Here is a 23,706-nt window from a genome sequence, read left to right on the forward strand (position 1 = left end):
TTGCGACAACAATAAGTCAAAATTCTTAAGACATTTAACATGATAAATGAAGGATACAATAAATGCCCACCCGTAGTCTGAAAGCAGTGAATGTACATCCTCAGGAGCAGTTTGGTTCTTGCTCTATCAAAGGTCAAAATATTTTAAGACATTCTATAAAGACAAATATAAACTAAAATAACTTTAGCTGATCCTGCAGTAGACAGTAGGCCCTTCATCTCAAACCCACGCTGGAAAAAGAAAACAAAACCTTGCTGTGCTGGCAAGTTTTGCATGGCTGGCAACTGTGATTGGGTTTCAACTCCAGGAAAGGGTCACGGCAATTGTGCGCGCGTGTGCGTGTGTGTGTGTGTGTGTGTGTGAGAGAGAATGTGTCTACGTATTTCCATATGTGTGATCTGAGCGGACAGGTGAAGCGGATCAGGGTCAGAGGAGAGGACGACTGGCTCCAGGGTGACGAGACGCAAACACACACACACCCAGGCTATGAAACAAACAGCGACAGTGCACAGAAACTAGAATACGCTGTTGTGCACACAAACGTCTAACAAGACTGACGCGTGTTGTCATACACACAGGCAGAAAGTCAACACACCTCTCTGAAGTTTGCTATCAGCAGCAAACATGGCGGCCAATGACATCTACACAAGAAACGCAGCCGGTAATTCTTCAGTCCTGACGCAAACTTGACACACAGAAGGAAATTAAAGCTGCAAATTACAGAGACTCCACATTTTTATTCTCCTGCCGTCAAGTCATGGGAAACGAGAAGCTTCCTGATTACTCCACCGGCTTAGTGTGGGCTTTTTAGCTCCAGATGGTATAATCTAATGGCTGCATCTCTGCCTCCCCCCCACAAGCTTCCTCATGCTGACAGCGCAGACTTGAATAAAATGTAATAGGCCAGATTAAGCATTAACAAAAGCAGGGGAACAAGGATTTAAAAACAAATGACAGTTACTCTAAACCCAGAGGACAAGGCAAAAAGGCCCTTATGTCGTCTTGTGGGAGGGATGAGGCCAATGATTTTTATTTTTGGACTATGTGGGTGAGACCAACTGTCCTATATAAGCGCCATTAAAGACAATAAGATGCAAACGGAGCATTCGGAGTCAATTTGACGATCGACTGCTGCCCTCATGTTTCAGGAATCTAACCGTTTGTGACCAACTCCTCTCCGCATTGATTTTACTCAAGTTCTGCTGACTCAAACAGCATCAGCAGCTCATATTTTATTCTTGACAAAATATCTGTAGATAAAACATTTTTAAAACGATGAGCCACAACGTTTCAATGCCCTGTTAAATCCTGTCAATCCTTGTCGGGAAAGCTAAATGGAAAAGCTGTCAATACTGCATGGCGAAGCTAAAAGACTGACAACAGCCCAACAGGCAACCACGCAAACTTTTAAAGTGCTCCCACGTGCCGTAAAAGTGCTGCAGCAGGCAGAGGAGGAGCTGGGAACTAACATGAAAGTAATGGAGAACCTTTATTAAAAAAAAAAACCCTCAAAAATATTTTGATCCAGTGCTTCCAGGCCACGCTGAAAACAACCTTCAGTGTGGAAGTTACTAGAAGACTATCCATTCTGAGCATTACTGTCGTGTATAAAAATAAAGGCACAGAGAGGATCTAATTCAAAAGGAAATACATTTTTTCCACATCTCTCCAGATTGTTTAGATTGCAAGAGAGAGCAAGACTTTCAGCAAATACCAGGAAGGTTGAACATTTTACAACAACTTTGTGATAATGTACTAGTGAGTTTGTTAAGTGAAAGGTTAAAAGTTAAGATAAGAATCAACATTCTCTAGAGCAGTGTTTCCTAACCCTGGTCCTCAAGGCACACTGACCTGCATGTTTTAGATGTTCCCGTGCTTCAAAACACCCCATTCAGATGATTGCAATTCAGCAAAACCCTGTTAATCAGCCATCAATTGAAATCATGTGTGCTGAAGCAGGGGAACATCTAAAACATGCAGGTCAGTGTGCCTTGAGGACCAGGGTTGGGAAACACTGCTCCAGAGGGTACAAACAGCTTAATGCTAGTCAAGCTAATCGCTAATAAAAGATGTCAAATTACATGACTTTTGCTATACATAATATGTAAAAACCTTTTTCACCATGAGTCCTTTCTCCCACACTGTGTAATGTCATCTCTGCTGCTCCAAACATTAATAATGACCGCTCCGGGCAGGAAGGTTAGAGAAAAAGAACTAATTAAAATGCTGCTCATATCTTTTGTCATTATAGTTCTTAAAGAAAAAAATCAAAACAACAGGCAAAGCTTTTAAAAAGTTGCTTAATTTTTCTCCCCATCATGCCGTTCCTAAAGTTTAGGGTGCTTTGAATGAGATACCGGAGAAAGCCCTTAAGTTTCACAGTTCTGCCCCTGCCCAACCTGTTGCTATCCATTGCTGGTTAGCGACCTATGGAGAGGGTAATGTGTTTTTACCTTGATGTAAAAAAAAAAAGAAAAGAAAAAAAGAAAAGAAAAAAAGACTAATTTGTCAGTTTTAAAACTACAGTTATGACACATCTGAAGCAGCTGCAGGTTAACTATGTGAGCAGATAGCCCAACTAATTAGGTTAATGGCATTTTATTACAATTCCCAAAGAGCAAAACTGTAAAAAGCTACACCGCAGGCTCTTAAAAACTACTGTTAGCTGCGATTTGTATACATGATTATTTTTTGCTTACACGTGTGTTTAGATAAAAATAAATCTAATTATTTTTGCTTACATGTGTGTTAAGATGAAATAAATCTAGTTAACGCTATAGCTGTAATGATGATTGTTGAAATTCTTGCTTTGTTTTGAATAAAAACAGGAACATGGGGTATTTTTACACAATGTCATGACACTTTGAGAATCTCAACAGCTTTCACTAAATTACTTTACTTATAAAAACAATAAACTTTCACAAATGTCAAGATTGAAATTGTAGACTTTTACTGTTGCCACAACAGTGGAGGCACTTTTAATGTGAACAACCAAGTATAAAACTGCCTCTCAATAAAACATCCTTCAATTTTCAAGATTACGTCTCCCTCGTCTCCGATACATTCGCCTTTTCACTCGGCTTTTAAGAATGATCAACCCTGACAACTATAAAGCTTTTAGATTTCTGGCACGATTGGATAGAGTGTCTTGCAAACCAGATATGAGAGACTATAAACTGCTCTTTAGTCTTCCTGCTCTCCTATCCTCTTTCATGTCCGACTATTTTTGCCTTCTGATTCTTCCTTCATTTTTGGGCAGCTGCAGGCCGAGCCAACCCTCCTTACTAACACACACACACCCAGGAATACAAGCACATAGCCACCTCTCGCCATGGCTATAATTATAGACGTGTCGGAGGACAATAAGTGACATCATTGTTTAATTCTCATATTACTCTGATGTTAAGTTTAACTCAGGAGTACTAGCAGGGAACTACAACCCAGGAAAAAAAGGAAGGACATTTTGTGGCATTAGGTTTGATTTGATGTGTTAAAGACTTTCAGAATGAGGTGTCTACAAGTCGTCCCTCAATCAAAACTCATGTTTAATGACAGAACTTATCAAATATTTCCCCTATTGTTATTTAAAACCTTACATTGTGAAAGTAAGAGGTAATATTTGCCTAGCGGATATAAAGGTTGCCAACATTACTGTCAACAAATCTAAGAAGAAGTGCTTTTATTTTGAAGAATCTGAAATGTCACGAGACTGGAGTCCTGAACTTTGAGTTCAAGTCTCGAGTCTCAGAAGCAGCTTCAGTCCGAATCGCTGCCTTTAGGTGCCGGTTTATTAAATTTAGTCAACATACTAAATTCACCGTTTTATGGTCTGTTAACATTCACCATCTACACTCACCAGCCACTTCATTATGCAAACAACTGTTAGCACAAATAGAAAACCAGCCAGACACCTGGCAGCAACTCAATGCACTTAGGCCTCCAGATGCTGCAAAGACAACTTACTGAAGGGGATTTCGGTCATTTTCAGTCACTGCTAGACAAGACGGTCTGTGTATTTTACTTGGACTTTCCACACATAACATTCTCTAGCACTGCCATTTGATGTAACATAAGGTATGAGGAAAACCATCTCTCAATGCACAACACATCAAACCCTTAAGCAGATGAACTATAGCAGCAAAAAAGTGGTTGCTGCTCCTGTCAGCTGAGACCAAAAAACATGAGGCTGAAACACCGGCGCATATAAAGATTTGGTGAGTATTCAGGTAATAAGCAATGAATATGCCCAAGTATTGCTGCTGACCATCTTCTAAAGGCTACTTCTTGAACGTGTCTGAGTAGTTCTCTGTCTGAGTAGTTCTCTGTAGTCCAACGGCTTCTACAATCAACAGATCTTAATTTAAAGGAGCACCTTTAGGACTCAGTGGAAAAGGAGATTCATTTCATGTTCAAATCTGAACAGCTTTATGACACCGGCATGTCAATATGGACCCAAAAACTCTTGGGAGTGTTTCGACAGCTTATTAAATCTGTGCAAAGGCGAATTGGAGCAGGTCTGAAGGCAAAATTGAGGTTTGGTGTTAGCAAGTGCCGAGGTGGTGTTTAGAAGGATAACTTGGTGACAGTTTGGTGGTGAATATGAATATAAACCATTAAAAATTTACGCTCAAAACGGAACCACCATTAAGCAACTATTAAGTCGAGTCATAACAACAAATGCCAGGTCACATTCCCAGCAGGTTTCCAACAAATGAACTGTGAACCTTTTCCGTTTTGTTTTTGTCAGAAAGACAAGAACAAAGTTTTTGCTCCTCTTTTAGATATTTTGTTAAATTTCCAAAATCTTCTGGCCCAAAACTCTGCCCCTAAAGCAAAATGCAACACTTTTTAAAATTAAAATTATGATATTTGAAGCTACTAAAGGTTAAAGAGGTCAATCAATGTTGATGATAGTAAATTAGTATAAGTTTGGTGCAGGTGTTCTCAATGGCAGATAGATCTACAAAATGCTAACTCGTTTCAAATTATTCCTTGTGGTCTTCCTAAAACAGTTTCCATTTCCGCTTCCTGGCACAAATAAACACAAAGATAAGCTGACAAAAACTTACCATGATACCACATATGTTAACATTTTCTTCTTTGACTACAATCAAACTTTGAACAACGTGAAATTACTTCTGATTGACAGCAAAGCTACTGCTAAATCAAGCACCATCAGCTCTTTGATACTGCATACAGGAAAATAAAGACCCAAGAAGTGCAGCTACAAACCTCCTCCACACATCGGCCAAAGTCTTTGTTCTCCTTTTTGTCACAGATCTCAGAGACTTCTTTAATGACCGCCACTTAGAGTGCAACAGAGCAAAGCCCTTTGCTTTAAACCTGAAAACATGAGCTACTGTATTGGAAGCACATTGCATGGGGTGCAGGCCTTTTATGTCCGTTGTGTACCGTGTGGAGAGACCATTAGCGTAGTGTTTACATCCTGCTCAACGATTGAAAACCCTCTCCCAACGCTAACACAGATCCAGCACAGTTACTGGCGAGCTGTTCGCAGCTGAAAGCCATTTAGTGCCAACACAAGCACTTGCACAAGATCAAAATACACACACAAATGGGAAAGTCAAGAAACACCAAGGTGGTACTGGTTATGTTTTGACTCGGGCCTCATTATTACTGACCTTTGCTTATCTGACTTTGAAACCAATTCACTCTGATGCAAACAGATGGAATTTTACACCAAGAAGTTTAACAAAGTGCTTATTTTAACAGCAAGAAACGTTCGCCTAAAAAACAAAAACAAAACTGACTGCACCTTAAAATGTGGATTGTAGCTACACGATTATTACCCTTACAATTGCAAACAATTGAAACATAAAAACTTCAAGCTAATGAAGCTCATTAGCTGCAGTTAAAAACTGTTTATTCAAACCGCTTCTGTAAATGAAACTCAACCAAGTATTAATTTGACTCAATTTACCCTTTCTTCAAATAATTAACCCCTATAAAATCAGAGTACTCACCTGAATTATCCCCTTTTATTGCACATTGGCTACAAGTTCAGTACGTCTTGTTTTTTTTTTACTGGAAACATTTCAGGAAATCTCGTTACATAACCTACTAGATGCAATATGCAAGAGAAGTAAAATGAGCATGAAATAATAATAGCTTTGTGATGCTGCAAAGCACAGAGTCAGCACTTCTGTGCTCGCTGGGCTTATTATTTCAAACATTACAAAAGCACAAACTGCCCCGTCTCAAAGCATGTTAGTAAATGTGATGTACAATAGAGGGCTTTAGAAAGTTAAATAATAAAACTAATAAAACAGAAGTTGGTCAATTCCGTAGAGCCACTAATACCACAGCGGCTTCAAACCACCGCTGGCTTGAAGCTCTTCAGGGTCAGCAATAATAAAACATCTTAATAGGGATGTCCGAAAAAAGGCTTTTTCTTCCAGATGCTAATTTGAGTCACAAAATGCCAACTATTGGTCAGTAAGTAGGTGAAGTAGAAGTTCAACATAATGTGAACAACCTGCAGTACAGCTTTGAGAGGCATCCACAAGAAAAAAGGCTGCAAGTTGTCTGAAAAAATAAAAATATTGGATGTCCAAACTACAGTACATCTTATTGAGGGCGTGGCTGAGAGAAAAAAAAAAATCTTCACTTTCAGTTGAATCTACACTTATATTCTTATATTAAAAGGTATTCTCAGACCTGATAGTCTGGTAGATCCAGTTTGATTGGGAACCAAAGTTGCAACATTTGTTACATTTTCACTTGCTGCTGTTTGCTTCCACACTGCACTTTGTCAAATGATCCAAATCCTTTGAAAAACTTGTTCCCCTCCTCACCTGTGGTGGCGCTGCACCAAGAACCACTGAAGGAAACGACATAAAAACCTCTGAAGACAACACTGACTGCAACTTTCTTTTTTAGGAATGTAAACAAAATGTAAATGTGGAGTCAGATTTCAGTGGTTTCTTTTTTGTCTCGCGTCTAGCGCTAGACACAAGCGTTTGCTTTGGTTGTATTGACCCTGCACCATAGTCCACTTCCTGCGTTTGGAGCAGTTTCTGGTCCACCTGGCATTCATACATGACCCCTAAATGAATCTGACTTTCTAGGCAAACTACAGTTTGATTTAAGCAAATTAAACAAGACTTTTTTTTTTCTGTCGGTCTTTACACAACATTTCAATGTACAACTCTACAAATGTGGCCTAGAAGTCCAAATCTCATCTACAGAATGTTTAATTTGAGCTCTGATCCTAAGATGCCTGCATTTCTCTCCTGCCCAACCTACTTAGGGCAGGAAGGTCTTACTAGAACAAAAAGTCAAGTTTACTGCCAAGCTAACTACAACATTTTAGATTTAAACTTAGGCTAATTATCTGTAGCATCCCAGCAAATCCCAAAACATTACCTTTCAAAGTATCTATCTGGAAACTACAAGAGATAATATCTCCCAGACTGGTTTTGCCATACTGCAAATTTGACAGTGATAGGGTTTACAAGTTATTTAAAAAACGAATCTCAACGTGTTCAAATAAATATATTTCAGTAAAAGCTCTGTCAAATTAACATAGTGATTAATGACAAAACATAATTTAAAAATTGGGTCATTTTCTTCCGCTAGCAGGCTCAGAAATCCCAACACACCAGTAAAGATGAGCCTTCCAGTGATTAAACTCTCCATCCACACAGCACTATTTAAAAAGGCACTTCTTTGCTACAGAGCAGTCATTAAATTTCCTCAGATCTCCACTCCAAAATGAATAAGTGTTGGCTGATGGATAAGGAGTCCTAATTAAAAGCCAAAAACAGGAGGAAACAAAAAGGGGAAAAAGCAGCACCTCAGCCAAAATCAGAGATAAAAGAACTGCTGTAACACCAGCTACACGTGGCCTCGATATTATTCCTGGGAGCTTCTTTCATACGGTCCATAAAAATCAGATGCAGAGCTGCAAGTACAAAACATTTACTGTAACGCCACTGAAATAAAAGTGAAGCTGCTGCTGCTTTGAACACACGAGACTTTATTAGACTTACTCATACAAAACATCTCAGCTGTATTACCTTCAGTTTACAGAAGATTCACTGGTCTGGAAAAAGTTTGCAGTGACCATAATAAAATGACTCGGTGGAACATTATGTGGAGAAACTAGTAACGTGACATTTTTTCAAATAAATATTATATTCTAAACACAAACAGGGTGAACTTTACTAAAGACAATACTTCTCTAAACAAAGCCCCCACTAACATTCTCAGTTACCCAGATAAAGCTGCTGCCCCATGCAAAAAATTAAATTAGTTAGATGCCACTCTGTACATTTGCTCTACATACACGCTTGCTTATCTTGATGTTGGTTTGTATCGCCGTTCAATTGTTACCCCACTTCCTCATCAATAGGATTCAGACTGCTGTTCTTATGCAAGCATTTAGTCTTTGAATAAAAAATATTTAAAAATTTCCAAACAAAATACACCAGCACGACTTTCAAAATCCCCAAAACTTTCCAAGCCATATTTTTCAAAGTTTTGCATCCCCTGCTTTGCAATTGACTGAAGCCACCAGTTAGAGGCACTAATATAAATAAAAATCAGACCAGGTAAATGGATAAAAATACAAATAATTGTGATTAGTAATGTTCTTCTGAACCACAGACGGATAGTAAAACTGAAACGAGGTGTCAAGATTTGCACATGCATGTTTTTTTTACAGTTGCTGATGGAATAAGAGGAACAAGACCTTTAAAAACATCCCAGTTATTAAGTAGGTCAAAGACAAACAACGGTTGCTCAGTTAAAACATTATTGTCTGTTTTGAATGCAATTAAGCAACTTTTAATTTTTTTTTGTCAATTTATGCAGAAGTGTATTTCTAATGGAGAATACCCAGGTGTCTGAGCACGTTTTCTCCCTACAGGTATGTAAATGCAACTCTTATACAAATTTGTTTTACAGAAAAAAAAGAAAAAGAAATCTACTTTTAGCTGGCACTGTAGTTTAAGTTTCTAATTGCATTTACTCTAGCTCTGCCATAATGTTGTAAAATAAAAAAAAGGGGGTGGGGGGTGGGTGAAGGAAAATATTATATTCTGGATCTCAAACATAGTTAAAGCCTTCAAGGTCTGAAACATAGATAAGAATCAGCCTTTTCCTTTTTAATCATGTTAGTGCCATCAAAAAAGGAAACTTCTCTAATACAAAGAGTCACGCCCTTCAAACCAGGTATGCCACTCCTCATATGGATAATGATGTACTATTCACCACACCATCTTGAAGACAGTCATCTTCAACAAAATTACAGATTATTTTTATCCCTTTCTCATATGAATACAAGTGAATGGATGGGTTCCCACTTATCTTTGTTAACTACATATTTTTGACTTTCAGCTACAAAGATCCATTTGCAGGGGGAAAAAAGAGGTTTCAGGAGAGCTGCAACTTATTTTTCTATGTGACTGAGCCAAGTGAAGGAGAGAGTGTTTGACTATGTGGCATTAGCTTGACATATTGATAGTTTTGCTCTCAACATGTCAAGCTAACTATACGGACAGTGTTTTTTCCCAAAAGCTACATTACTATAGTGTAGTAGTTGAATTCTTATGAGTGAAATGCAGATTATGTGTAGAAAAGTGAGGCTCACACAATCCCAAAAACCACATTTACGCAAATACTGACATCATTTAATGCTTCAAATGACAGTTTTTTGTTTTAAGAATTAACGCTCACCCATCTTAATAACAACCAGACTGTTTAAATCCACAGGGAAGATGCTGACCTGTGCCCAGCTACTTTAACAGGATTTCCACCGACACTCAATGTTTATTAAAAAATTGCAGATGATGCACAGAATTTTAACCAGTCATTTGAATTTGTAACTAATAATGCACACATTTACTGTGACATAAATTAATAAATCACATTCAGTATAATAAACTGAGGCCCAAAAACAAACAAAAAACCCTATTTATTTAATGGTATTTTTTCCACTTTCAAAAGTGATGCAACTTAATGTTAGAAGAAGACAGCATCAGTCTGTCGTTAGTGTGTATAAATCTCACCTTATGTGAAGGAAGTGGGAGGCAATCTCCCCCCGTAGGCCTTGATACAGCCCAGGTACAACAGCCACGCCAGTATAACAAACTCCCAAAGTAATTTTGAGAGAGACCCCTTACTTTAGCAAGATGGTGTCACGCCGAGTCTCAATTCGCTGTGAATGCAGTGTGTGCGGGATCGTAGTGAGTGTGTGCCCCCTCTGACTGGACACTCGCCCCCCCAGCTCCCTTTGGTGTGTGTGTGTGAGTGAAATCAACCCACCAACTCCTGTTTGCACTCTTGCCATCATAGTTGGGACACACAGCACAGCACTTCCTTGATCTGAGAGCTGAGTGACTGGGTGTGAGCGCTACATGCTACTGCAACCTTCAGAAGGTGCGATAAACCGATGGCTACGTCGTCAAGTCTGCTTGCGTCATTTTGTTGCTCTGAATTGAGGATTTGGACTGGAGAAGTTTTCTTCTTGGAACTTGTCACAAGAAACTTTTAGATTGACTGGATTGCTCTCATTTAGTGATTTTAAATTTAAACTAAAACTCAATGGGGCCAATTCAATGACATGCACCTGTTTAATAGCTTGACATTTTAACTGTATTTTTTGTGTTGTATTTGTTGCTGCCTCCTGACCAGGACTCTCAATGGGTTTTTATCTTGGTAATAAAGAACAAATATTTAAATCCGTTTCTTTGATAACAATGCGCAAAAAGCCTCTGGTGAACTGTTTTGGGATCAGTTTAACCATACGTTTTGGATATTGAATTAAAATCATCTGGTACTTAAAAGCCCAGAGTTTCCACAAGTGTATTATAAGTCTGGCGGGCCACCAGGCTTTGCTTGTGCCAGGTTAAGCATTGCTTATTTATTTAAGTTTTTAAAAAATGTTTGCATTTTTTTAAGACTTTATAGTTGATGTTCAGGTATTAATGTTCCAATTTTTCAATAACACATGATTATCAAGTGCTGTTTTAAAATTTTCTGTCAACTTTCAAAAAAATTTAACTCAAAAACACCACAGGACGCTGGATGAGTGACTGCCCTAGCACCCAAACACGGGGCCAAGTTTTCTGGGGGAAACCATGAAAGCCTATGACGACAAAATTGATTTTAACAACATGAACAGGCCCACAGCATCACAGATCCTCCACCGTATTCAACAGTGAGCGTTAGTCGTTTTTATGCATGTTCATCCTTTATTTCACAGAAATCTAAATCTTTATATCTTAAAAGTCAAAAGCAAACTCCACAAAAGCAAATGTAAATTTGTGATGGTAAACCAGATTTTCTCTGCTTCCTGAATAAAAAAATGCAAGATAAAACGCTTTAGTTACATTTTAGTATTTTATTCCCCAGTGGATTTTGCCAAACTAAATCAAGGTAATCCATGAAAGAGGTCAGACTTCTTTTTATTTCTCAGTATGAGCTCACACTCCCACAGTAAAAATAACTTTTTTTTAAAGCTTTAGTACATGGTGTGCCAACAAACCTGCCCTGCGGGTTGATCGAGGCCAACATGAGGCGACTGTCCCTGTGAGAAGATCCTCCTTTCCTTCCTCATTTTAATGGACTCTAAACAAGGGTGTGAAGTCAAACTGCTAATCAGCTGTGTTTTAAAAGGCATTTTTCTGGATTAAAGTCGATGAAAATTGAGCTACGCAAGCATTACCAGAACTCAACATTCAGGGTTTGGTAGCAGCGACTCGATGTTTTTTAAGAATGGGTGATCGTTTTTACCCTAACAGACATTTTCCCATCAGCTAAGCTAACATGTCAGAGCTTGAACTGCTCAGGTATTAATTGTCTGCTTTCATTCTCCACCGTTTTAGTTCATGGTAGAGGTTTGTGTGGTAACTAGGAAAATATTCTTTTTAAGATTTGATTTATTCATGTCTTTTTTTTAATGTTGAAACAAATCTAAGTATTTGCTATGATGTTTTATTCCCATCTCTTTAAATGTTTTAATCTACAATTTGAAACAGCAAATCCATGTCAATAGTAATAATAATGAGGGAAACCTTGCGTTGGACTGGCAGGGCAGGTGAACAGAGTTCACCTGAAGCCTGGAGAAAAGCCCATCGTTTCCCCTCCTGTATGACGTCAAGCTCCTCAAATCTACGGTTGAGTGCCGCACCTATGGCTCAGCCAAACCAGAAAGGCCAGTTTCACCCCTGCTCCCTGAGATCCAGTCCAACAAACAGCTGGGAGCTTCACAGAAGCCGCCGCACCACTCCAATTCCCAGGAACGCCAAACCTACGACGACGACGTCGAAAACGAAGCTCCGATTTGATTAATAATTAACGGAGTGTGCGAGGGGGAAATAATGAGTAACTCCTCTTTGAGTGAGTGAGCGAGTGAGACGAAGTGAATGACCTTTGTGTGCTTGAAGCAGAATCCCTGGTTAGCTTTGCTTTTCATCTCATCTGGCTCGTGACAGGTCTGTCAAGGTTAAAGGCCCAATTTATTGTTTTCTGGGAGTGAAAAAAGGCATATCCAAATCAAAGCAAAACATTGCTTAGAGATGAATCATAACGACAAAAAAATTGGTTGTGATATATTTCACAAATCCAGAAACTCTCATGTATATAGAGTTTTGCTGCAAGCCTCTTTCACTCCCAAAAGGTGTCAGGTGAAAAACATGAACTCGTGCCCAGCTGCACTCAAATTACCAACACGGCGTTTGCTTTGTCTTTTGTTGCTGTGGTGCTTAGCAGCGTTTTTAATCTGCAAGCCACAGTGGGGTGGGTTCAACAGGTCAAAGTAAAACACAAACTAAAGCTGAGAAACAAGACAACTGTGCAGTTGGTACAACACTCTTAAATTAATTCAGAGGCTAAATAGATCACCATGCTAGCTCACAGGTGGTACAGGGGTTTCCAGACACACAAAGGGTGTTTTTTTTAAACACAGCAGGAGGTGTTCCTAATCTTATTCATTAAAAGTCCACATAAATACAACACAATCTGATTTAACCTCATTAGAAGCAAGTATTAAACAGTTTCCTAATGAAGTTTAAAAAGGTTTCGTCACTGCTGAACCTTATCGGACAAGAAGATCCTAAACAAAGGAGCAAAACTATGGGAAAATGTTGCTGATCTGTCTAAAAATGCTGACTATAAATAACATTAGAGACTGTTTGGGTTTTAACAGAAATACTTTACACAATTCCCAATGATTTGGCAAAAAGGAGAAAAAAAAATAAGATTACGTAAAAAGCTGTCAAACCAAAAGCCGTAATAATAGTCAAAAAATATTCTCACACCACCCTTGAACTTTTTCAGTGTCACATTATAACTACAGACCTGCCAATTTTATAGGATAGTTGAAGGAAAATGATAGTAGGACTTCTCTACTAAAACATATGTGGGTTAGGAGAGTGTTAAATATATTGCTATGACATCATCAGTAGGGATAAACACACAGGTACCCAGCAACTCTGTCAACTAAAACCGTGAAGATCATTTTAACTATAATTTATTTTAATAGTCATATTTTCATTAGCTGTTTATTAGTTTATGATTTGATGCTTTTAAAACTAAAATACATTTATCTGGTTGAATGTAAATGTTGATACTTATAAATGGTGCTGCTATCTTGTCAGATCCATCTTCAAAAAGAGATTGCAGACCTCAACGAGGGTTTTTTTTTATTATTTAAAAAAGATTATTATTACTGTGCAATATCACCAATATCCAACTATCACAATCTAAATTTATTTAATTTCAGTTTGTGGCTGCACAGTAACAAAAATGCAACAGGATATTAACAAAATTTCAGGCGAAACCTTCTGCTATTTGCCCTCTAACATAACAAAAAGTAAAATCAATGTATAACATAATATGTAGTTCTATACATCCATTCATTTGAATATTCAACTCTAAAAATGCCTGCAGTGACCTATTTCAGTATTCAAATTACTAAAAATGCCTTAATAGGCATCAATAAGTGCAGTGGAAACCATCTTAGTGCCAACACAGATCCTAACGTCAATCAATAGTCCCATTCATCTATGCTCAACAAAAATTATTCACGTCAACCAATAGCGTGTCAAGAAGCAAGTTGATATGCTTTGCGAAAAATAATCTGCAGGCAGATTAAAATTTTCTGTGAGTAATGCTGTTATGTTCTACAGAAAAATCCTCAAATAGATAAATCTGTGAATACTGAACCGCAAATGCTGCTGAAAACTGGTACAAAATTTAAATAATATGCATTACTAATCATTCTGGCATCAGACCTAAACTGTCTGCTGTTTTCATAAACACACAAACCCTAAAACCACAATGAAAACCACAGTCTGGTCCCGAGCAGGACGACATGCCAGCAGTGCCACATATACCAGTAAAATAAGTCAGAGTGTGATACTGAAGTGGCCGAACATGTGCAACATTATACGACTTCCCTGCAAGTACAAGTCTCAATAATACATGGCATGCACTGCTGAAAATATTAACCAAAGGCAGCAGACAGGTATCTGATTTCAGGCCAGTTCCTGTTCAGACACAGGCCAACTGCCAGCATATAAATCTGATATAACCGCACAGCTTCAGGTCATAGTTATAAAATACGCTCACTTCCATGTTACCTTATGAAACGTTCATAAAATACAAACAATCTTTGTGATATGTAGCAAAAGGCCTCACTAGAAAAATCCCTGCATGTGAAGTTATTGTTGGTCATATTTGCACCCCATATCACAAAATGTCTGGGAAAAAAACCTACATAGCAAATCTTTATGTAAATAAAATGAATGAGATAGAAATTGGCTTGCCCATGAATTTATTTATTTTAAAATAATTTTCATCTGTCTAGTATGTATAAAATGTGAGCCAAATATTCTACTGATGTTTTGACGTCAACATATTCTTTCAGGCACTTATTAAAACATATATACAAGAAATCAAGAGTTTCTATAAATTTAGCCATCATAAACCAAAATAAGTAATATTTAAATGATTCCCATAGCCATTATAGATAATTACTGGTATCTTACATGCTGACGTGAAAGCATGTGAATGATGTCAAACACAGAGGGAGAGAAAAAAGCAGGTCATGTTTATAAACTTGGTGTCTGGCGGTTAAGGTGCACAGTCATACGGGGTGTTATTGCTGTTCCTAAATTAGGCATGGGCTGGTGTGAGACTCTCACAGTACAATGACCTTCAGTAAAAATGCCAGTTTCATAATATTTACGTGTAAATGTGAGACAAAATGATTTATCTGCTTTTATTTAAAAATAATAATAAATCCACCAGTTTCCCTACTGGTACCAAAGATAATTTAACATCTTGGTGGTTAAAGTTATGTTATTATTATTATTTATTGTTATTTTGATACACTGACTTGGAAAAAAAAAGAAATAGAAAATCCATTCAATTTGAAATTATTATGTCATCTTAAGACGGAGTATTAGAAAAATTGTACATATAAACAAAAGAAAGAGTACATTTCTGCCAAAATACTCAGAAATTAAGATTAATCTAAAATTTTCTCGAAATAACAAGGATATTTCTGAGTCTGAAGTTTAAAATTTGCTAGAAAAAAATCACTGAAATTGTGAACTTTTTCTCCCTAGAAAATTCCTGAGATTAATCTCAAAATGTCTAATTTCTCTGCAGAAATTGACTCCTCTTTTTTTTTTTTTTAAATCTACAATGGCCCTAACATGCCATCATAATATCTTAATTTTATTTCCAATCATGATTTGTAGCTGTATCTGAATGCTTTTTATTTGTTAGTTGCTACTGATTAACTGAATGTTTTCCATTGGGGGAGAAATAAAGGATTTTTCTGCTCACTTTTGAACTTTGCATTAGCTTTCAAGGCCTTTTTATCATTGTATTATTGCTAATTATTTATTAACTAAGGTAGCTAGAAGAAGGTTGTCAAACAGAGAAAGTCAGTGATGAGTTAGTCTAATTTATAATGTTTTATTTTCAGCTATCATTTATTTTTTATACTTACAATTTTTCTAAGCAGATAAAGCAAAAGACAATGAATGGATTCAGATCCAAACAGTCAAGCTTTTAAAGGGTAATATTGCAGCCACCTGTTTGGCAGTGAGCAGCAACAAGTTACTCAGTTGAAGAAAGCTTAAGAAAAAGAAATGGGTTCTTGTTCCCTTTCTTCTGCTCCTCTCCCAGTTTAACTACAGACTCAGACAAACACTGCAAAAATAAAATCGTACAAGTATTTTCCATCTAGTTTCTAGGTCAAATATCTTAGTACACTTGAGATAAGACAAAACTAGCTTCTAATGAATATTTCATAAAGCTATAGGAGCTTGATTTAAGTAAATAAATGATTATTAAAACATTGGCTCCACTGGCAGATTATTTCTCTTAAAACAAGATTAAAATGTGTACATAACTTTAACATTCTGCTCATAACAGCAGAGTATTTGAATTTTATTTCCTTTGAATCTTCAATAAACACTTGATTTAAATGAATAAAAACATTTAAAAAAAACAAATTCAGTAAAACTTGAGCGCCTCGCCTTCATTAAAGCTCAACAACAGAAGGATCCAGTCTGTTCAGCCACTTCCCAACAATGACAAAAGGACAGAACAAATCGGACCGACCTGTATTTCTAGCTTGCATGTGTGTTAAAAGACACGGTTTGACGAAGACTTCTCTGTAAAACAGGAAATCAGTAGGTCATTCGCAAGGAAGCCGACGAGCAACAACATTCTGGAGACATTTTACACCAAGAAACCCTCTTTAGTGCTGAAGTAATCAAAGTAAAAACAGCTACAGCTTTGCGTTTGAAAACAAGTCGCCTGTGTGTCATGCACTTTTCAACAAGTTCCTCAAACCGACTGCCGGTATTAGCCTTGCATAACGAGCCACTTAACATATCTGCCATTTAACACTGCTAAACACATGTCACAAGGCACTTCTCTGACGATACGCCGGACCGGGACGTCCTCACAGGTTACGTTTACTCCCACCTCAGTTTGGAGTAACGTGGACATTCGCCGCCATTTGGTCCTGCATCTGTAGCTTTCCAAACAGAACCGCTTGTGAGGGGAATGCACATCGGTGACCTTTCAACCCAGCAACTCTGTTAAGGACTGGCAATGATCAAAACCCTTTTGTCTCCTGAATGGAAAAATTTAGATTAGATGTGATCGGGTTAATGAATAAATGACTTCAATCGAATGCACATCACGTTTCGAGGAATGAGGGGGACGGGGTTTCCGGCCGCTACAGGGAAAATATCCTCCGCCTTCTCCTCTTCTTTATCGTCGTGTCATTTATGAAACTCCACTTTGGAGGAGAAATTGCTGTGTGCCAGTGAGAGGCATAGAGGAGAGCTAAATGTAATGCTCTCCTCGTCATAATGAGAGGTTGGAGCTATTCTAGATGGACGGTTATCTGCCTTCATCCGGCCAGTAACCGCTCTCGCTTGGTACAGACGAGAAAAATGCAACATTAATGGCCTCATCCGTCTGTTAAAGCACTGGCATTTAGCATCAAGACAGATATTTAATGCACAGCTTCATGAATATTTCTATTTTAGTTTAGTCAGCTCTTTGTCAGGCCTGAAAGGAAAAGATGCTGAGCACCAGAGAGAGGTGAACATTAAGAGTAGCTTTTATTTTTAAGATTTCCTTGTGAAAAAAAAACTAAAACAAATGTACACATTTTTACATCTTACAAAAATCTTATTTTTTTGTTTATTTGGAATTTTTAAAATATATATTTAATTTTTTTAATGGAAATTTAAATTTATTTTAAAATAATTTTTCATTTAATATTTATATTTTTTTATCTTAAAAAATGTATATCATTTTTAAAATTAGAAATATATATATATATATACTTGTTTGTTTGGCTAACACTAATGCTGCAACAAAAAAATTATGCTAAAAAAAAAAAAAAAATGTAGTGACCAGTAACCCTAAATAATGTTTAACAATACAATTTACTGGATTTACCAATAGAGCACATTGAAGTAGTACTAATCTATAAAATGCCAAAACAATACAAGGTTCAGTTTGAATATACAGCTGTCAGAAACAAGTTAAGGAAATGTATCGTAATGTTTAAAAATTAAACCGAAAAGATTTAGCTACCGTTATTGAATATAAGCAATAAAAGAATAAGATAAACATCTTCCCAAGTATGTTCCAAAGGTTTATTGAGACTTTAAAAGTATTTCTCACTTGATTCAAGATATACGACGGTTTTTAAAAACCCCAAAATCTTACGTAAGGCTTATATGTTGATTAAAATGATTTTGTGGAAAGGCAGAGAAAATGTTATGGAAATGCAGCTAACTTTCAAAGAGAGTTTTGATTTAATATACTTAAAATATTGATTGAAATGACTAACAACACATTGTTGTTTTTAAACAATTTGCAAGATGTTATCTGAAAGATCTTTAGATTTACATGCAATGCAACATTATCTTTCATAAACATGTTTTTTTTAATGAAATAAAATGAGTGTTTTTTTAAAAAGCTTTTTACAAAAAACAGCAGTAAAATATTAGATTTTTTTCAAAACATTTTTCAGTTCATAAATCAATTGATACAAACAGGTTGGAGCTTTAATTCACCTAAAAAGTGTAAATCTTTTGGTAGATTATTGGTATTGATGTGCTTCCCAACGGTTTAGGAATACAAACTTGAACAAATGTGTTTCCTACCATCACATCACATCCTCTCTGAAACAATACAGCTCAATCGTTTTTAAGCTAGCCGCTCTATTCTGGCTTCGTGCCCCGACAGCGACGCAGCCAAATACGGAGGTGCGTATCTCTCAGAGTGCGTGCGGTTGTACCCTCACCTACATGTGGTCAACATGCTTTTCCTTTTACAGAACACCGGAGGTAATGATCTATGCTGTTTAATGTGCCAACACACTCTGGTTGACTCATGGAGTGAGATCAGGGTATCAACAGATAACGTCTGACAGCGGCCTGCTTTTTTTTCTTTTTTTTTTTTACACTGAGCAAAAACCTCAGGTGTCCGTCACCAAGAAGCGTCCCTATTGGCTGATAAGAGCCCACACACCTGAGCTCTGCTTTTCAGTAGAAAATCAACAAGATTCGTGTTATTTCCTTCTACCAGAAGTGGTAAATATATTAAAATTTCCACAAAAATAAAGTTCACTGTAATCTCTCAGCAGATGTTTTTAAAGTCGTTCAGAGTTCAATTAATAACCGTAAAACCATGAAACGTCTCAATCAATGTGATTTCTTTATATAATGCCCACTCACAATAAATGACAACTCAAAGTATTTTAGGTGCACAGCTTAACAGACCTTTATTCTTCCAACAAAACAATTTGTTTCCCATTGTTCAAATCCTTTGCAAAGCACCAAGTGATTATTCCAGTGTATTTAGGAACCTCTTAGCTTAAGAAGAGATAATGGAGCATTGTTTGACATCACATGGTGATGTGTATTGCTGCAGTGTTTATAATCACTTCCTGCACCTGTATAAGCCATGAAATGACGGTTGTGCCTCTCCCCAACCTCAAGGCGTCACTTGAAATCCAACACGACAAAACCTTTTGGTAGATTTTAAACAGAACTGAGTATGTGCAGTAGATAGGAACTGAAGTTTAATTGGAAGTTTGTGTTTGCACAAAGCTTCTTCCTATTGTTAATGATCCACCATCACAACAAACAAGTGCTTCCTGCTGGGAAATATTTAGTTTTCCTGAGTCAACACAGCCCTGTGGAAACAATACGCGAACTGATTTCTTCAGTGTGAAGCTACTTCACTGACGTATTGCCGTTTTGAATGGCAAATGAGAGCGTCTGTGTATCTAAAAGGCAATGTTCTGGCCTTTATTTCCCCTCTACAAGAACGCACGTTTCACCAAATTCAAATTATTGTTTCCGCACTAAGACGTGCCCCACATAGGAACCACAAAAGATTAAAGATAACAATTCAAAACATAAGCTAATGTGGGCAACGAATACCACATCTGCTCCAGAAGAAACATGATCCTTTTAGCATTTCTTATTGCTACCTATTTATTTGCTGCTAGTTTGATACACAAGAAGAAAAACACAAAACGAACACCATCCACTAAATCTACATGCAGTTCTAAAGCGCTAATTATGTAAAATATTGAACCTTTGTTCTTTGTAGAGTCATATTGGCTGGTTCATTATTCGGGTTTTCTGCTACGCTAGCCAGCTAGCATCCAGTCAGGGTGTAACTAACGTCAATGCCTCAGTAGGAGTGACGAACGGCACTCCTTTAGCTTTCACACCGTGACTGTTTGTGTTTTTTTGAGTCCACAAATGCTTCCAGACCGATGAGCCCTTCTGTGAATGACAAGAGACGCTTTGTAGCTTCCTTTCAGCCAGAAGACACGCAGTGCTCAGCAACATGTATCTGCTTGGTATCTTATTAAACTAATATAGTTGTTGCCAAACATTTATGGTCAGAAAGATGGCGACTGTGTGAAGGTACATATTTTCGTGCCGCTATTACGCCTAAATTTCTCCACTACGGGACAATAAAGACTATTTCTATTCTTGTTTTTCTTAAAATGAAAGAAAGGGTCAGTATTGCAGCTTGGTAATATCTAAATCCAGTAAAAACATAGTTGGAAACTAAAAGCGATGCAATCATTGCATTAATGAAGGCATCGCGGTGCAAGGGTTGCAGTTGTATACCGGATCAACGATCTTTAAAAACCCTGACGATTTCGATTTTGGTCAATAATTCCTTTTTTGTCGAAAAAGTCGCTAAATGTAGCAACAAAGTTACTAAAGGGAACAGCAGATGATTTTTAGACCTTTGCAAAAGGTAATGTAGCATCAGTAGACGTCATCGCTCTACCAAATTTAAGGAAATCGGTTGATTTATCGGGTCACCTCTACTTATAACGCAAGTTATCAAGTTGTTTTAAATAAAGGGAATTTTATTATCAATAATGTATGTTCATTCAAGGTTATTCCAGTCAATGTTAAGTCAAACGGCTTTGGTTTTAGCATTAACATTTGGGGCATAAATTGCCCCAAACTCTAATGTTATTTCTTACAACACCAGTTTTATTCACCCTTTCAAATGGATTCTTTGACTACTTTTTGCCAACATGCCTATGCTATGCGTTTCTGGTCATTTGCAATGACAAGTACATTAACAATCACGTTAAATTGTCTATGTTCCAACATAGACAATTCCAGGTTGAGGTGGCAGAAAGTCAAAAAAGACAGACCTGCCTGGAAACACAGACTAAACAGATACCTAAATTTGCTCTGCCCTACTGCAAGGAGTGGGAAATCCAGCCTAATTGCGTAGGCACGCTGGTGAATCACTGTTGTGTGGCAAACGACAACAAAGGCAGAGCAAAAGGACTGAGAAATCAGTCATTTATGACACTATTCGGGAGAGTCGTCTTACCTGTCCTGTTGAAATCTCAATGACTTGCCCCTGTGAGGGCCTTGTTGACATTTCGGGAGAAAACCGTTAAGAAAGGCCGATCGATCAGCGTCTGTTGATCATTTAAAACCCCTTGTAGCCAATGGTGGAGGGAAACTTCCAACAGATGTCCCCCGTTGAATCAACAAGTTGAATCCCACATCAGCGGCTAGTTAGGAGAGTTAGCCTGCGAGCTAGCGTCTAGCTTGTAGCTGCTGCGCGTCCCATGTTTGTCAACGGACAACAACCGTGCGAAAAAGCTTGTGTTTCCCCCCCTCAGCTTTGCTGTTTGGCTTTAAAAGCATTCAGGTCCAAATAAGCATTTACAAATGGGAAGCAGAGGAGTTCGCAGAATGGGTACGGTTTCTGGGACAGCTAGCGTGTTGTGCTAGCTTGGGAGGAAAAAGTTGAGCAACGGTTGAGCTAAATGGGGACAAGGCAACTTAATTCTTCATGAAAAATTTTGTTTTCCTCCAAAGCTAACTCCACAATTCTCCTCGACGGCGTTTCAGCGATCCTCTTGTGCCAACAGATGTTTCCTTTAAGCTTCGAGATCAGGTCCGACGTCCGAGGTCCAAAAACTTTCAGGCCAAAAGTTATTCCCGACTCTGACAGGACAAAGTCAAAATATTCCACTCAGAAGATCCCTGGAAGGAGACAGGAAAGGTAAAACTTTGTAAAATAGAGACATTGCAGGTGAGAAACTCCGAAAAGAGTCTGTTGCGTTGGCTAACAGTTAGCCAAAATCGCTATTTCAACGTCTCTTTCAAGGCAAGGCTTAGCTAGTTAGCTTCTATCACCCAGCGACAGACCGCAGTGGCGCTGACTGCCAAAAGGGCGACCCGCAAAAGAAAAAAAAAAAAAAAAGGGAAAAAAAAAACTCCCAAATCCACGCAAATTACCGGCGATTTCTTTCTCGCGTTGCGTGATTGGAATAAGGTCGCTCACCGAGTGCTGCACTGCAGTGTGGCGATATAGCAGCAGCAGCTCGTCCTGTCGGTGCGCCGACTGAAGGAGGAGGAATCATCAGGTTGTTGAATCCATTATAGGGCAAAGTGGGGCTTTCTTCTTTAGGAGGTGTGTGTGTGTTACGGGCGGCAGGAGGAGGGGGGGTAGAAAGGCGAGGAGCTGCGCCCCGAATGCGGTCTATCCTGCCCTGATACCGGAACAAGCCAATAACAGCAACATGGCTGCTTGCACCACGACTAAGAGGGAGGGAGTTATGTGTTCGGCTTTGCTCGATTTTTTCCGAATTTTCACTGCTGAGCGACTGACCGCCCGGAGATGGGAATTCCGACTACTTTCCGGGATCCGACTCATCTCAATTCAAAAATACTTTATTGGTCCCAAAGCGGAGTTTATTTTGTTGTAACTCATGCTATCCAAGATTCTTCAAGGAATCGATGCTGATGGTTATGAGGAGAAATGGTGTCATGTAGCAGTCTGTATTACAACATATCTGAGGAAGCTTCTGACTGAAGACACTGTTTTTGTACAATGGTCTCGTGAAGAGGATGCTCAGGGTTGTTGATAATGTTCATGATTTTATGTGCTTTCATCTTCAGATTTTCCAGAACAGAACTATCCTTCTTAATCACGTTGTTGAGCCTTTTATGTCACTTACTTATGCTGCTACCCCTCAACAAATGATGGTAGAGGATCTAAGCTTCCTCAAGAAGTGCAGTCTGCTCTGCCCCTTCACTGTTTAAAAAAAAAAACGGTATATATTTACATTTCAATTTTTGTATAAAAAAAATCAAAGACCCACTAACTTATCGTAATCTTTCAGTTATCAGATTCTGATAAAAACATGAGTTGGTCGTGGTTTGTTCATGTTTTGGTGATTGATTTTGGATCAGATCTACATGAAAACAGACAATAATAAAAATGAACTTTTGAATTGTATTTACTCCAGCTCTATGGACTCATTTACCTCTCAAACATGCTCCACTGAGTTGGTCTGTCTTTTTTCTTTACCTTTTAAATAAAGAAGATGATGAAACCTTAATAGATTTTACTGTTTGTATTTAATCATGCTTTTACCTTTATTCTCCATATCTGGTACATTATTAACTTTTATGGATAAAGCGTGAAGCTTATTGGTAATATTTAGCTGATTTAAATCTATAATACAAATAAACTACATGATTGAGGAGACAAACTTTTAAGTCATATTTAATATAAAAAACATATTGTAATGTTCAGAAATAATTATATATGTGCAGTGCAGCAAATATTAGTTCTTGTGCTGGAAATGAATGTGCTCTTTATATTGAAAAGGGGGGAAATGTTTTT

General features: G+C 37.8%; 1 protein-coding gene across 9 annotated transcripts in view; it reads right to left on the bottom strand.

Annotated features, from left to right (window-relative positions):
• Window positions 1–22,637, bottom strand: part of mark2b (MAP/microtubule affinity-regulating kinase 2b) — a 63,015-nt gene extending 40,378 nt beyond the window's left edge. For 6 of the 9 annotated variants that reach the window (XM_081600101.1, XM_081600104.1, XM_081600102.1 and 3 more), the window contains exons 1-2: window positions 22,360–22,637; window positions 21,394–22,058 (exon numbers count right to left, since the gene is read on the bottom strand). In XM_081600101.1, the coding sequence (XP_081456227.1) occupies window positions 21,394–21,444 (51 nt within the window). In that variant the 5' untranslated portion in view covers window positions 21,445–22,058; window positions 22,360–22,637. Of the gene's footprint in view, window positions 1–21,393; window positions 22,059–22,313 lie in introns of all 9 variants that reach the window. The other 3 variants (XM_081600106.1, XM_081600105.1, XM_081600100.1) reach the window with 2 other exon arrangements.
• Between the last annotated feature and the right edge of the window lie 1,069 nt (window positions 22,638–23,706).

Source organism: Poecilia reticulata, chromosome 18 (genome assembly GCF_904066995.2).
Source record: "Poecilia reticulata chromosome 18, P_reticulata-male-v2, whole genome shotgun sequence".
NCBI lineage: Eukaryota > Metazoa > Chordata > Actinopteri > Cyprinodontiformes > Poeciliidae > Poecilia > Poecilia reticulata.